Raw genomic sequence first — 16,561 nt, 5'->3', positions numbered from 1 at the left:
CAATCCTTATGCTATTAATGTAAATTAATTGAAGGCTCAATTAGTATTAGTTTAAATGTTGTCCTGTTAACGTCAAAAACATACTTATATCGTCTTTATTTTCAGGAAAAAGACATTTCAGACAGGCTCAGGCTTCACAGAACCTTAAACTTTCTTAAAATCTGAGTTAACCCACAAAAATCCATGAATCTGGGTCAAGATTTCTGATGATACAAGAGTTCTACACAATTCTGACATGGATTTCTTCTGCTCTAGTACATTGACCAAACCCTACCTGCTGAGTCGCCCTACCTGTACGGCCTTCATCCCAATGCTGAGATCGGCTTCCTCACACAAACCTCAGAGAAGCTTTTTCGCACAGTGCTGGAGATGCAACCCAGGGACGGAGGTGGCGGTGAGGGTGGCGGGACAACGCGTGAGGAAAAGGTCTGTATTGTCATGTACTACATGTCCAAAAGTATGCAGAAAACCACCCACAGGTGATTGTTGAACATCCCACTTTGAATCTGTTGGATTCAATCTGCTGCTATGACACCCTTCACTCACATTCAATGTTCCTGTTCATCCCAAAGGTGTTGAATGTGGTTGAGGTCAGGCCACTGTGCAGGCAAATCAAGTTCCTCCACACCAAGCTGGAAAAAAATATATTTGACCCCTTAACACCTTGCATTAAAATACATTTGGGTGTTGAGATTGCGATCAGATGTGGCTTGACCACATCGAAGTACAGGAGTAAAAACACCCAAATGCAGTGAGGACAGATTGTGATTCAAGACTAACTCCGGAGGTGGTCAGGGATGAATTGTGACCAGATTGAACACAAGTGTAAAAGCAGTTGGGTTTTCAATCCAAATAAAACGTCTGTTCCAAACAATAGACTGTATATAAAGATGGAAGAAGTGTCTCCACTAAGCCCCACTGTACAAAAATAAAGCCAAAATATTCTAGATACTGCCACTGCCAACTTGCGCTGGTGATGCCATTTCAATCAATCAATCAATCAATCAATTTTATTTATAAAGCCCAATATCACAAATCACAATTTGCCTCACAGGGCTTTACAGCATACGACATCCCTCTGTCCGTATGACCCTTGCAGCGGATAAGGAAAAACTCCCCAAAAAAAACCCTTTAACGGGGAAAAAAAACGGTAGAAACCTCAGGAAGAGCAACTGAGGAGGGATCCCTCTTCCAGGACGGACAGACGTGCAATAGATGTCGTACAGAACAGATCAGCATAATAAATTAACAGTAATCCGTATGACACATTTGCTGCCAAAGTCTGAGTAGTAGCAATCTCTGCACTGTGGAGTTCCCACCCATACACCCATCCAACCAACTGGAGCAGCGCCATTGATCACGAGCACACCGACACACACAGCTCTCAGCTTTCAATCATGACATCAAACCCCTTTTTATAGCATCAAAGAACTAATTAAAACCAAACTAATTAGGAAAGGAAACACTTGAATAAACACGAGCATCATGAAAACCACCTAGAATGACAGAAGCCATCATTGGCTGTCAATTTATTTGACCTGTATTGTGATCTATAGTTTGGTCCATGTCTCAACTGCTAACACAGGGGGCGGGGTTTATTACCTATACTGCACTTCTGGGGAGCTGTCATGTCGTCTATCTTTGTTATATAGCCTTTGTTCCAAACCAGTGAGGTAGCAGCCATTAGCCAGCTAACAGGCTAAGCGACTAGCCAGAAAGCAGCAAGAAAGCTTATCGATATTTAAGACTCTCATGAATGAAGTCAAGACAAGACTAAGTGTCTGCTTTCAATTTGGTCCAACCAAAATACACAAGTGAAACTTGGCAGTTTATATAGCAAATGAGTGATTTCTGAAGCAATGGCTAAACAAATGATGAAAAAGAGCTACAACCATTTGGTTGTTTGAGCTGGGCTGAGCAAGATCTCAGTCGGGTCTCAGTGTGGACACTGGAGACATATTAATACCAAGTGTAAATGTAGTCAGGTTTAATCATATCTAGATACAATCTACAAGACCTGGCTTTGTGCACAAAGGCATTGTCATGTTGACACAGATATCTGTTGCCACAGCGTTAGAAGCATACGACACTGTATCATTGTATGTTGTACCACATTTCACTATGGGGCCTGATGAAAATCAGGAAAAGCAGCCCCACTCAAGTATGTAGACAAGTAACTGATAATAATATTAATTTTCTAATAATCTGCCAGTTATTTTCTCAATAAATAGATTCCTAATTTTGTTAACATTGTAATAAAGTTCCGGAATTATTCTCACTATAATTCCCCACAGGCTGAGGTGATGCATTTGGACGTCTTGTCTTATCTAACCAACAGTCTGAAACCCAAAGATGTGACGTTTACCATCACATATGGCAAAGAAAAGCAGCAAATCCTCACACAGATTAATTTTGTAAATTATTTAGATTGCAGATTAACTTTTAACTTCTATTTTTTTAAGGTCATTAGAATAATGGACTAATCGTTACAGCTCAAACAGGGAAATACTTTTGGCCTTACGAAATATGTTGAATCAGTGTGATGCAGGTTGCAGGCTTGAAGTGATTTCAGTTCCATTATTCTCAGATTCAGGTATCAGGGCTTGACGCTAACATTTTTCCCAAGGAGCACATGTGCTCCTAAGTTGAAAAAGTAAGGAGTGCACAAAGAACTTTAGGGGCACAACGTAAATTGATCAAATAATGTGTTTTCCGTAATAAACGTGATGCAAATAGACATTTACAAGCAAAATTATTTAATGAATTTGTATACAAAATGTACAGAAAGGTAAAATCATCAAGTTTTGAAAAAGTATTGCAATTTAATTTTGTCTTTAATGTTATTATCTTATATATATTATCTTTGCAATATGATTATCTTATATAATGTTATTACTATCCTAAAACATTCTCCAGGTCCTCTGAAACTCTGCAGGACTTATTTCCACCCTGCCCAGCAGTGGTACCGTGGCGAACGGTCCCTAACTGCGGGGAGAACGGAGCAGGCTTCGCCGGAGGTCCGCCGCTTTTCCCGGTCCGTCTCCTCCACACTTTGACTTATTCCCACCCAGCCGACAGCCTGGCCGTGGAGAACGGTCCCTAACTGCGGGGAGAACAGAGCAGGCTTCCTCGGAGGTCCGCCGCTTTCCCAGTCCCTCGTCTCTGCCACACTTTGACTAAAGCCTCGTTCACACAGAGCACGATTTTCGCGGCGCCCACCGCGGGGTATGGTGCAGAGCAAGCGGAGAGCAAGGCGCGCAAGACAGGATTTGGGGTAGTACAGGCTCGTTCAGGAGCTACAGCTCCATGGTGACCGCTTCCATGTCTACTTCAGGCTGCTTCTCTGCTCCGAGGTGTCGTCACAGCGCGTTGCAGTGAAATTAAAAAATTTTCAATTCGAGCACAGGCTGGCAGCAGCTGCGGCATGTGCCCACTCGCGCGCCGCTCAGCTCGGCGGCAGAGCAATGCCCTCTTGCGTCGCGGTAGCACATACACAATGAATGGGTTCATCGGCGGAGGTCTGCGCTCTGTGTGAAAAGGGCTTTATTTCCACCCTGCCCAGCAGCAGTACCGTGGCGAACGGTCCCTAACTGCGGGGAGAACGGAGCAGGCTTCACCGTAGGTCCGCCGCTTCCTCCACACTTTGACTTATTTCCATGCTGCCGACAGTGGGACTTATATTCATTGTGCAGACAGTGGCTTGGAAAACCGCTCATAACCATGTCACACGGGGAAGAGGGAAGAGGGAAGGCTGCTGGAGCATTTGCGGTTAGATTATCATATTTTTTTTATTGACAAAAATATAGGCTGCTTCGGCTGATTTTTTTTATGTGCACATGTGCCCCTAAATATTTTTTACAGTTCACACACACACCTATTTTTAGTCACAAATGCGAGTGAAACGCTCACACTGTCGAGCCCTGGGTATGTTTGATTACTTTTTGATTTATTTCCCTCATGCTTTTCTAGGATCTGAGTCCTGTTTCAGAAACTTTTTTAGCCGTGACAAAAACAAATCTTGATTATACATGCATCATCAGTTCAGACATAACTTATTCAAAACCTTGTACTTTAGGCAGTGTTGGCAAAATATTGCATGGTCTGGGGTGCTCTATCATTATTCACTGCATTTGTTTGGTTACTTTGACCCTTATTTCCCTCAGGACTCTAAAGTGGCCCCAACGTACAAAAGCATAAAGCATTGACATAGTTCAAAATTCTGCTCATGTTATTCTGAATTAACGAGATTATTATGTCATTAATTCAGTAAAACAAGCTTTTTTCCATGCAAACCTTCGGAGATAATAATCTCGTTAATTTAGAAAAACTGGGCGCGTACTTTTTTTTCTCAAGTGAATGCATTAAGCTCCCATACCAGAGAGTCACCAAATAATGTCTCAACAATTTTGAAAGTTTTTCAACCAGTAACATACAGCTTCCCCATTTTATTGTCTTAGCGGCTGTAGGATTTAAATTTTCATCTTGTTCCACATTGTCTCACAGTATCACACACATAGTATCAGCTTGTCACTGATGATGATCTGAATGAAATTGTATAAATACTAAGGTCAGAGACAAACTGCTTATTGTAAATATTGCAGAAAATGTGTGTCTGAAAGAAAAGAAAGCAGCCCCCTTAGAATAAAGTTGAAAGTGAAGTAGGTTATACACTGTTAATTTGATTTTGTTAATCAAATATGGCATCTGTGCCCATTTTATATGGAATGTAACAAAACAAAACATTCTCAAAGTCCTTCAATAAACACACAAGGCTTGCTTTTCTTGTATTTTACTGTAGTTTTGATTTAGTAGTTTTTGTTATAAAACTGAAATATTACAGAGAAAATAAAATCCATCAGTATACAAGCATTGACACATTCATGCAGACAGCAAGGTAAGTATTACAGTTATACTATGACCAGATGAATATCAAATATCTGCCAAAATATAGTGTCAGTACACTGTATTCACACAGTTTGATTTCAAAACAGCTACGAGTTAACTGAAATGCTGAACAGAATTAGCTACTGTCATAAGTTAATTGCTATAAGCTACCACCTAGCTTACGGTGGTAGCTTATAGCAATTAACTTATGACAGTAGCTAATTCTGCTACAGAACAACAAAACAACAGAAAAGCTTAATGACTGTCCCTAAAAAGTGTATGTGGTTGATGCTTGTGTACACATATTACTTACATGTAGAGACAAATAATCTCCCAGGCAGAAGCGTATCAGAAAAACACTTATCAACATCGTGAATTCAGCTCTGTCCTTGACTGACTTTGCTCAACTGAGAGGCTATGCTAGCAAAGTAAACGGAGAAAAAATGCAGTGAGAGCACTCACTCTGACACTGTTTTCAAAATCCAACAGAAAAAAAGCTTACTTTTAACTTTTTAACCCATTTTTAATTAACTTCTTTAACGTATTCAATCCCTAACTTATTTAAATTATTCACTTAACTTTTAAAGGCAGCACACTCATCATTCCCTTAACTAGAAACATCCTAGATGTCTTGTACATCATTTTATACACATTTTCCCAAAATACAGTTAAACATGTTTTGTGCGTTAGGAAACTGTGGCGTTTAAGAATTTAAAGTTGAGTTCTGTGGGTCTGAGTAATGTTTGGCTACACAGCATGAATTTGTTATGACAGACCCACGAGCATGTCAGTGAGGTTTAGGAGGCTCACATATTGATTCTGATGTGATATTCAGTCTTGAAAAGTCAAACCCTCATACACAGGAGACACCCTGTGCAGATATGTAAACCACAGCCTTTCACAAAGCCAACTGTCTCACTAAACTCTAGGCAAGAGCACCAAATCTTAAATGCATGATGACAACAGGTGACATTCTCTGTAGCTGCTGCACACTGAATTGGAAATAGATTGCAGACCAACTGTTTGGGGCCTCTGACAGCACCCAGGGTGTTTTTTACAGGGGTGGCATTTTCTGGTCCAGTACTGCTCTGAAATAAAGCTTATTTGAGTGTAGAAACTCAAACAAATATTCTGTCAGCGAGAATGCAGCCTTGCGCACTCCCTCAATGGAGCAAGTGTCACTTTTTTAATATCATAAATAAGGGTCTTGGTTGTCTCAGTGTTAGCTTTGTTAAAGAGTCATTTATGCTCACTGTTGCTTGAAACAAGAGGCAAAATGTGAATAGTGTTACAGGCTTTCTTTTACTGTTATTACCATCAGCCTGATTTCGCTTAGGCTTGAATGATGAAGGATGAGGTGGTTCTAAAGTACGAATTAGAACACTATTAATCCTAATGATTGCATTTAATTCAGTGCAAAAACAGTGTAACTTACTACTAATAAAGCAGGATTTATACATCTGCATTGAATTAACACTGTACCTACAGCATAGGCTTTACATAGACATGTATCCTACACCATAGTCTGACATGTACCTCCCCAGAAATGCAGCTACACATTGCGGACATTTTAAGTCTTGTGTGTCCTGACTTCATATGAGTAGAGGGAAAACTCTGCTAGCAGCTAGGCTAATTTATGCAATGTAAAATGTCTTAGGGATTTGTGGGGAAAACGTGTCTAGTTAAAGACAAGTGTTTTGTCTATGAACCTTGCAAGCTTTAATGGAACCTAATTTTGTACTTGGGTTAAATATTGTTGCTATTAAGCCATGTTCCAGGTGTGTTTTGAATTAATCAAACTTGCAGCACGTCACAGAGCTTAACACAGCGGCATAGAAACCCCACCACCAACTGGCATTTTGGCGTTGTAATTGCAAAGCAACATAGACACACCACTGCACAAGTATAACTGCTTGCAAGGCATAGGCTACTTGCACTGACTACGGCATACACACAACTATAAATCAGCCTTAAGGTTACATTTCAACAACATGTATTAGCATTACATTCCACTCACAGTGGCCATCATCATCTGTTTTCACTTCAGGCTGGCTCCAAAAGCGAGTCAATCCTCACAGACCCCCATGCTTAAATGCCCAACTTAACAGTAGAAATAAACATGTCAACAGCCTGGCACAGCTAATTTCCCTGTTCGTGGAAAGGCAGTGACAAAAGGCAGTGGAGGAGGCCCAGATTCTTTTTAAAATCATCCAACTTGTTCATCAGAGCAAACCTGATTCTCTCCACTGCCGTAGTGAGGAAGTTTCCGGTGTTTTCCAGTGTCAGAGAAGAACTGTCTCTGCAGTTTTTAGGCCATCGGCAATAAATTCTCTCTTAGGCTCACTTCATGTGTTCAGTGGTTCTATTGTGCCAAGGCTGATCAGCTTGGGGTCAGGATGCAATGTCAGACCAACCACTTTGAAAAAGATGCTGAAAATGTCTTCCCAGTATTTGGTCAGCTTCGAACAGCAGGCCAGACTATGTAACAAGGTGCCCTCTGCAGAATTACACTTCTCACACTGTGATGATACCTCAGGAAAAATGCTGTGGAGTTTACTCTCTGAGCAGCACGGCCTATGCAGCACCTTAAATTGAATTAAGCTTTATATGACATTTATAGAACATGTCATCCCAGATGTCTTTAGAAATCTTCCCACCCAGTTCTTTTCCCCAGGCCTGTTTGATGGTTTCTGTGGAGGGAGACTTCAGGCTTTGTAATTTATCTTATATGAAAGTTTGTGTCTTTTACAGACCTTTTCCACCGTCACTTTTGGCCGCCTTGAGTCAAGCCAGGCTGTGCTGATTAGTGTTTCCATTATCAGTTAAAAAGCACTGTGCCATGCTGAGCTGCGTCAGAGATGAACCTTCTCTGAAGTAGGTCCAAAAGCCAGGCCGCCCGCTCTCAAGTGGGCCCTCAATTCCTCGTACTAGAAGGCAAACCTTTGGGAGCAGGGCCTTCAGTGTGGCAGCACCCACCCTCTGGAACTCGCTTCCGCTGGAGATTCGCCAGGCACCAACTCTGGACTCTTTTAAATCTCAGCTAAAGAGGCACCTTTTCCTGCTGGCTTTCGCCAGCTAGTTGTGTTTTCTGTTTGTTCATGTCATGTGATTTTGTGGTTGTCTGTGTGATTTTGTGGTTGTTTGCAATTGTGAAGCGACCTTGGGTTTCTTGAAAGGTGCTATATAAAATTGATTTTTTATTATTATTATCATTATTATTATTATTATTATTAGGGGTGACGTCTCACCGACGGCAGTCAACCCCCGACGACCCCGCTTCTCCCACTTAAACAAGCATGTGTGTTGCACGACTCTACTCACCTTTGTCTACAGGAGACTAGAGAGAAAGGCGTTTTTAAAAGTCTCTGTGTTCAGCTCTCGGTAAATTTGTAGCTTCTAACTGAATCTCTGTGGTTTGGAGTTTAGTTTCTCCCCTGCATCCTGTTTTTTCTTTGATATCTGCTTTATTTTACTCTTTGATGTTTGCTATAAGCCTTATTTGAAACGGGTGTGTTTGTGGACCCAAATGCAGTACCAGGCTCGCAGGAACAGTTGGTAATGACTTTTATTAGCACCACAGCAAACAGGGAATGCAGCAGGCAGAATAAACACAGAATAAAGTTCGTTCTTCAGGCAAGTTGCCCTCACACAGTCTCTGAGGCTCAGATGAGGGAAAGAGATCAAGCTTACGGCAGCCAAAGGTGGCGAGGCAGACGCACCGTAGGCTGAAGTGCCGGCTGATCGTGCTGAGAAGTCGACGAGGAGTGAGCTGAGGCGAGGTCGGGAGCCGGTGGGGGGGTCGTAGCTAGAAGAGCCGTCAGCGAAGGCAGAAGCACCGTTGAGGAGCAGGCAGGAGGGTAGACGAGGCCGGGCGGAGGAGTCGAGACCAGACGAGCAGGCAGAAACCAGAGACGCTGAAGCAAAGCACGAGGTCGGGGACAGAAGGCAGGTGAGTTTACCGGGAGGCAGACGAGGGGAGCAGGTCGGGGACAGGCAGAGTTGGCACCGGGAGATCAGGCAGGAGAAGAACGCTGGAGAGTCTCGCATAATGCTAAAGAACAATCTGGCAGTGAGTGAAGGTGCTGGAGAGGCTTATATGCAGGGCTGGTTGATGAGCTGCAGCTGTGTAGGCAGGTGAGCAGAGTTGGGCTGATGAGGTGGGCGCGGCTGGCAGGTAGAGTGAAGCAGAGGGAGGGGGAGTGGAAAAACACTGCAGCAGAGTGGCAGGAGAGGACTGAGAGACTGGGATTGTGACAGAACCCCCCCCTCAAGGGACGGCTCCTGACGTCCCAAACAGTTCCAGAGGAGCCGGGTGGGTGGCGGGGGCCTGGAGGAGGGCTAAAATTTCTCAGAGGCCTCTGTCCCAGTCTCTTCATCCTCCGAGGCCGGTCCCGCATCCTCCTCCTCAGACCCAGATGCCTCAGATGCAGGAGGAGACCGAAGGTCAGTGTTGGGGCCCCCTTGTGCCGAGGTGATGTTGGAGGGCTGGTCAGGGTGTTGGCGATGGAACTCCCTGATGAGCCGTGCATCCAGGATCTGACGGGCCGGAACCCATGACCGCTCCTCCGGACCGTACCCCTCCCAGTCGACGAGGTACTGCAGGCCCCTTCCCCGGCGACGAGAGCGGAGCAAGCGGTGCACCGTGTAAGCAGGGTCCCCATCGATGATGCGAGGCGGTGGGGGTGGCCGGGAGGCAGGCTGCAGGTGGCTCTCCCGACACGGCTTTAGCTTGGAGACATGGAAGGTGGGATGAATCCGCATGGAATGGGGCAACTTGAGTCGAACAGCCACTGGGTTTATCACCCTCTCGATGGGGAAAGGACCGATGAATTTGGGGCCCAACTTCCTCGACTCCACCCTCAAAGGCAGGTCCCGGGTAGAAAGCCACACCTTCTGTCCCACCTGATAAGGGGGGGCCTGGGAGCGGTGACGGTTGGCGGCTGTCGCGTATCTGTCGGCGGCCCGTAGAAGTGCAGCCCTGGCCTGTGTCCAGGTCCGGCGGCAGCGGCGGATGAAGGCCTCCACTGAGGGACAGACGGTCTCTTTCTCTTGAGCAGAAAACAGGGGAGGCTGAAAGCCGTAAGCGCACTGGAAAGGGGAGAGTCCAGTAGCGGAGCTGATGAGGGTGTTGTGGGCGTACTCCACCCACAGCAGTTGCGAGGACCAGGAGGCAGGGTGCCTGGAGACCATGCAGCGGAGCGCCGTTTCCATTTCTTGATTCATCCTTTTTGACTGACCATTAGACTGGGGATGAAATCCAGACGTCAGGCTGGTGGAGGCCCCCAGGAGACGGCAGAATTCCCTCCAGAAGGTAGAGGTGAACTGGGGGCCTCGATCGGAGACCACATCAGACGGGAGGCCGTGAATCCGGAACACGTGTTGCAGAATCAGTTCAGCAGTCTCTTTGGCCGATGGAAGCTTGGGCAGGGGCACGAAATGAGCCATTTTACTGAAGCGGTCCACAATAGTCAAAATGGCGGTGTGGCCCCCTGACAGCGGCAGTCCAGTGACAAAGTCCAAAGAGATGTGGGACCAGGGGCGGTGAGGCACAGGCAGGGGTTGCAGGTGGCCGGCAGGGGCCTGCCGAGGGGCCTTGTTCTGGTTGCAGATTGGGCAAGCGTTAACAAAGTCTCTGGTGTCCTCATCCAAAGTAGCCCACCAGAACCGCCGTTGTAGGACCTCCTTGGTACGGAGGATCCCCGGATGGCAGGTGAGCCGGGAGTCGTGGGCCCACTGCAGAACCTCCGTCCTTAACTCCTGCGGGACGAATAGGCGGTCTTGGGGGCAGGAGCTGGGCCCGGGCTGGTCCTCCAAAGCAGCTCTAACTCGCTCCTCCACCCCCCAGGTGAGAGCGGCCATCAGACGAGAAGTGGGGAGGATGTTGTCAGGGCTGGGGGAGTCCTCTTCCCCGACCATGAACTGACGGGACAGGGCGTCAGGTTTGACGTTGCGGGAGCCTGGACGGTAGGAGAGAGTGAAGTTGAATCTGGCGAAGAAGAGGGCCCACCGGGCTTGACGAGAGTTCAGCCTCTTGGCCGAGCGGATGTACTCCAGATTCTTGTGGTCAGTCCAGACGAGAAAGGGGGTCTTGGTTCCCTCCAACCAATGGCGCCACTCCTCCAGTGCCAGCTTCACCGCCAACAGTTCTCGATTCCTGATGTCGTAATTTCTTTCAGCTGGGGACAGACGCCGGGAGAAAAAGGCGCAGGGGTGAAGCTTCTGGTCCCTGGCAGCACGTTGGGAGAGGACGGCCCCCACCCCCACATCCGAAGCGTCGACTTCTACGACGAACTGTCTCTCGGGGTCAGGGATCAGGAGAATGGGGGCTGAGGTGAACCGCCCCTTCAGGTGCAGGAACGCCTCCTCGGCGGCCGAGGTCCACCTGAAAGGGACTTTGGAGGAGGTGAGGGCGGTGAGAGGTGCTGCCACCGTGCTGTAGCCCCGGATGAACCTCCTATAGAAGTTGGCGAACCCCAGAAATCGTTGCAGCTGTTTGCGGGAATCAGGGACGGGCCAGGAGGTGACAGCTGATACCTTGACGGGGTCCATCTCCATGCGGTCCCGGCCTATGATGTACCCCAGGAAGGAGACAGAGGGGGCGTGGAACTCGCACTTCTCCGCCTTGACGAACAGTGAGTTCTCCAGTAGTCGCTGCAACACTGTCTGGACGTGATGAATGTGTTCTTGCTTGGAGCGGGAGAAGATGAGAATATCGTCTAGGTAGACGAACACGAACTTATTGAGCATGTCTCGGAGCACATCATTGATGAGGGCTTGGAACACAGCAGGGGCATTGGTGAGGCCGAAAGGCATCACCAGGTACTCGTAATGTCCAGTAGGGGTGTTGAAGGCCGTCTTCCACTCGTCTCCCTCACGGATCCGGACCAGATGGTATGCGTTGCGGAGGTCCAACTTAGTGAAGATGGTGGCCCCTTGGAGCAGCTCGAAGGCTGAGGCGATGAGGGGGAGAGGGTAGCAGTTCTTCACCGTGATGTCGTTGAGCCCTCTGTAGTCGATGCAGGGCCTCAATGTCCCGTCCTTCTTGTCGACGAAGAAGAACCCCGCTCCGGCAGGTGAAGAGGAGGGTCGGATGATCCCGGCGGCCAGGGCGTCGTTTATGTAGGTCTCCATGGCTTCCCTTTCAGGTGCGGACAGGGAGTAGAGGCGGCCCTTGGGAGGGACGGAGCCGGGAAGGAGGTCGATGGCACAGTCGTAGGGCCGATGAGGGGGCAGAGAGGTGGCCCTAGCCTTGCTAAATACCTCCCAAAAGTCGTGGTAGTCAGGGGGCACCATGGAGAGGTCTGAGGTGGAACGGGAGCTGGCCGGTGGCGTGGATGCCACTGCTGGTCTGAGGCAGATCTGTTGACAGGAGGGGCTCCATCCCAGGATGGACCCCGTGGACCAGTCTATGTGGGGGTTATGACGGCGAAGCCAGGGGTAGCCAAGAATCAGGGGAAGGTTGGGAGATCTCAGAATGTGAAACTGAATAGTCTCTTGATGTGTGCCTCTGCAAACACCTCACCTCCAGCAAGTAAACTTCTTTCGTATGCCCTGCTGTGTGATGAAAAAAAAACACATGCAGCAAAATTAACAGGGGACTGTAGCCGCAGATCAGTCTCTTGCTATCAAACGTCAATACTTAAGACAAGCCTTCATCAGTTCAAGACACACCCTCAAGGGGGGTAGCCCTGTTGTAATGGAAATGAAAATCCCTGCTGCGCTGGGCTGACAGCTAAACCATGCCAAACCAGCCCATGACTGTTGAAAAGGAGTACAAGGCAAAGATCCAGTTTATCCTGATCTGAAGTGGTAAAGTCGGGCAAGTGCTGTTTGATATAAATTCTTACTTGTAGATACCTGAAGGCATTAGATGAAGGCAAGTTGTACTTTTCCAGGAGCTGCTTAAGATTGGCAGAAGTGTTGTTTACACAAATATCCCCTACTGAATGAATACCACTGAATTTCCATTGTAAAAAGCCAATTATTTGCTGCAACAAGCTGTGCTAACAGAGAGTTCAGTGGAGTTGAGTTCATCTTCTCGTTGAGTTCTCTTTTGTTCCAGTTGCAGTGGTTTGGTTGATTTGTTGTTATATGTTAAAAATGTGCAGCTCTGTAGCTGTGCACACTGCAATTTCATCCGTATTTGAAACTACTGAGCAATCTGTTCTTTAACCAGACTTGAGCTGGTCTCATGAGATCACTTTTAAAGGCTAACATTGGTGTTTTGTGTCTAACTGACTAATGGGAACAACAATTTCTGAAATTGGTCACATATTGAGCGAGAAGGCTACAGCATTATGGAAAACATTATATAAAGAATCCCCACAGAGATAGACCTTTATGATAAGGAGTAAGATCCTTTTTTTTTTTTTTTTTTTTTAACCAGAAACAGCCCCAAAATTGCTGTCGCCAAACCCACCAGACTCCATTTAAACAAACAGTAATCATAGTGTGTACAGAGTCAGCGTATTTCACATCTAACTTGTTGAATTAAAGGTTTGTTTCAACCAAACCAGAGTTGGTAATTGTTGGAAGAGTGAGAAGACGAACCAAGATGTTTTTTTTTTTGTTTTGTTTTGTTTCTGTTGACTTCTTTTACAGATGATAAAAATAATGATGATAAATAATTTGTATTTAATAGGAGCCTGGTGAGTTTGGTTACAGTGATTAGACTTAAAACAGGCTTTCCCCAACAAGATTCCATGGTAAGTTAGATCAGACTTCAACTTAAACATCCTTTATGAAACTGAGAATACATAAGCCTGATTTACTAAGCCTAGTTTAACCAGAAATATTACTTTATCAAACACCCCTCTAGTATCAACCATCTCAACCACTGTTGTGTGTTGTCTGTGTGTGTTGGATACTCAATGCATTATGATGTGACCTTTCTGGCTCAGAGGCCTGGATTCTCCTGTCTTAACAGATGACAGCCATGCGGAGCTTACCAACGAGGCTCACTTTGTATTCAGTGTGCTCAGTAGCTGCCAAACCCAGATCAGATATTTGAACTGAAAAATCCATAGATATGATGACCTCATATCCTTTGTTCGGCACCTAATCCGTTGATTGATCGCTAATGCTGGTTGCCTTGGGAAAGTGTTGACATGGGCATTAGCTTTCATCACTTACCCACAAAAATATGATGTGAGCATTGATTTTCTGGAGGGATTAGACTGTTATTGAAAACAAAGAGCTGCGTTGCAAAATATATCTTCATGAATATTTATGGAACTGTCTATTTCAAACTGTAACACTTTCTCAGGCTGTCAGTGTTGGCACTACTGAGTTTATCTGACACAGATAACCCCGATCTCTTGTGAGTCTTTGATTTCAAAGAGCATTTTCTCCCCTTTTGTGTTTTTTCTCCTGGGTATGTTTAATTCTAACTGTAAGACGAATGAAACTATAATTCACTCACTTGCACATTGACACACTTATTCGTTCCCTCACACACCATCAGGTCCGCACAATGCTGGAGGAGATCATGGAGAAGCTTCCAGAGGAGTTCAACATGGCCGAGCTGCTGGGGAAGGCGGAGGAGAGGACTCCCTACCAGGTGGTGGCGCTGCAGGAGTGTGAGCGCATGAACCTCCTCACACAGGAGATCAGACGCTCTCTCTGCGAGCTCAGCCTGGGACTCAAGGTGAGGAGACAGAGATGGGTGATGGGGATTATTACAATCATATTTGTAACTACTCTGTCCACACTGGCATTATTTTTAAATTGCTTTTTAGATGGTTGTTTGATTTTGTCCAATTTTATCTTGTGCATTTTACAGTAGTGGAATGTAAGAAGTTTTTATACTGTATAAGAGGCTCAGATTATTATTCTAATTGTCTGACAACATTATTACATTGAATTTCCCCTCAGGGGGATTAATAAAGTAAATAAACTTAAACTTATAGAAAGGATCCCTACAGAGACAGACAGACAGACAGACTGAAAGAGTAAGATCCCTTTTATTTGTATGGCAGCTGTGGCTCAGGAGGCAGAGCTGGTCACCTGCTCCTCTAGTCTGCATTTTGAAGTATCCTGGGGCGAGATACTGAGCCTCAAATCGCTCCTGAAGTGCCATCAATGTGCAAGTGAATGTATTATTAAGTATCAGGTATTTCTATGTTAGCCTTTGCTACTAGTGTATGAATGTGTGAATGACAGCTTTAGTTACTGAATTTTTAAGATATTTTTTTTTACATAAACATATTATCACTTTATATAAGACAATAAATAGGGGTTATGTTTAAGCGCTGTTAGCAGTTCCACCAGAAAGAGATTATCCCTCCAAACCTTTCACATTGTTTCATCTGATTAACTGAGGCCCAGAGGTGGCAAATCATCCAAAATTTCTCCATAAAGCAAAGATTAGAGAAAACTCTGGAAAAAATTTTTGGCAGTACAGCTGTGTTTTTTCTCTGTTCTTAACGATAAATGATCTCATGACCCCTCTGATTTATCTCACCTCTTTGTGTGGGGCCTAACTCCTAGTTTGGTGACCAATAGAATAAACCAACTAGCTCCACCTAGAGCAGCTACAACATCAAAGTGCTGCTCACACATTGAGGGGCTGATTTTCTGCTTTGAATACATGAAGTAAATTCAGCTGATGATAGGTACTTTTACTTAAGTAGGACTTTAAACACAGGACTTTTACTTGTAATGGAGTATTTTTACTTGAGTTATCTGATCTGAGTACTTCAAAGTATTTACAAGCAATCATCAGCACTGACAGACAATCCATGCCTTCCATTCTGTGCATGACAAAATGTGTGCTAAAACTCTCAGTCATAATCATGGCGAGGTTCTTTAATCAGATTTGTGTTTTGTTTTTACTTTAATAGAAAAAGCATAATTATGACTTTCTTTATCAACCAAGGCTTTTGGATTTATGATTTCAGTGAGCAACAGAAAAGCCCTGATCGAGTAATACAAATGTCATTATAAAAAATGTAAAGTATTTAAAGCTGCATTATTAATTAATTTTATTTATGGCCATTTGGGGGCAGTGGAACAAGCTGTAAACACAGCACTGACATTGAGTGTGAGCAAACAGTTGCCTATTTACACATCCAGCAACATTAGCATTCATCTGGAGACACGTTGGCCACAAATATTATGTCCAACGATCACTCTCCTTTTTCCTCTGTTCAAGCATGTAATCGCTGCCGAGGGTTAGTGGGATCACGCCCCCTGACATATGAAATATTGTTGCCCCCCCCCCCAATATTTGGTCATGACATCAGATTCTCCAAAAGCTTAAACAATATAATGCTTCCATTGTGCACATTTCCAATTTTTTTAAATAAATGGTGAAAAAAGTTTTGTCCAATCAAATTACCACAAACTACTTTCCATTAATTTAAATCCCATGTGGGCTGACCTCCTTGTATTTTAAAGTGGATCTCTGAGCTTTTCCTGTGGGAGACGCTGCTCGGCCTACTCTCGTCTCTCTTTTTTTTTAATCAGCTCAGTGTAACGTTTGACTTTTGCGTGAAAATGGAGGGAGTCAGATGTTTTTGCTAATCTGATAGACGCTAACACCATGGACTATATACAGAGATAGATGATGTGTCTCTGCTTCTTCCCACTGTACAAAAAGAAGCCAAAATATCCCAGATATGGCCACTGCCATCTTGCACTGGTGGCGTCATTAGGGGCCAGAGTCTGTGCATTAGCG

At 45.2% G+C, this 16,561-nt stretch overlaps 1 protein-coding gene across 1 annotated transcript in view; it reads left to right on the top strand.

The window, feature by feature from the left end:
- Window positions 1–16,561, top strand: part of dnah9 (dynein, axonemal, heavy chain 9) — a 202,293-nt gene that overhangs the window by 170,814 nt on the left and 14,918 nt on the right. The window contains 2 exon segments of the mRNA XM_078163039.1: window positions 256–426; window positions 14,348–14,530. Coding sequence (XP_078019165.1) covers window positions 256–426; window positions 14,348–14,530 — 354 coding nt within the window.

This window comes from Epinephelus lanceolatus, chromosome 21, assembly GCF_041903045.1.
Source record: "Epinephelus lanceolatus isolate andai-2023 chromosome 21, ASM4190304v1, whole genome shotgun sequence".
NCBI classification, from domain to species: domain Eukaryota; kingdom Metazoa; phylum Chordata; class Actinopteri; order Perciformes; family Serranidae; genus Epinephelus; species Epinephelus lanceolatus.
Note: the sequence above shows the minus strand (reverse complement) of the source record. Positions and strands in the feature narration are given on the sequence as shown.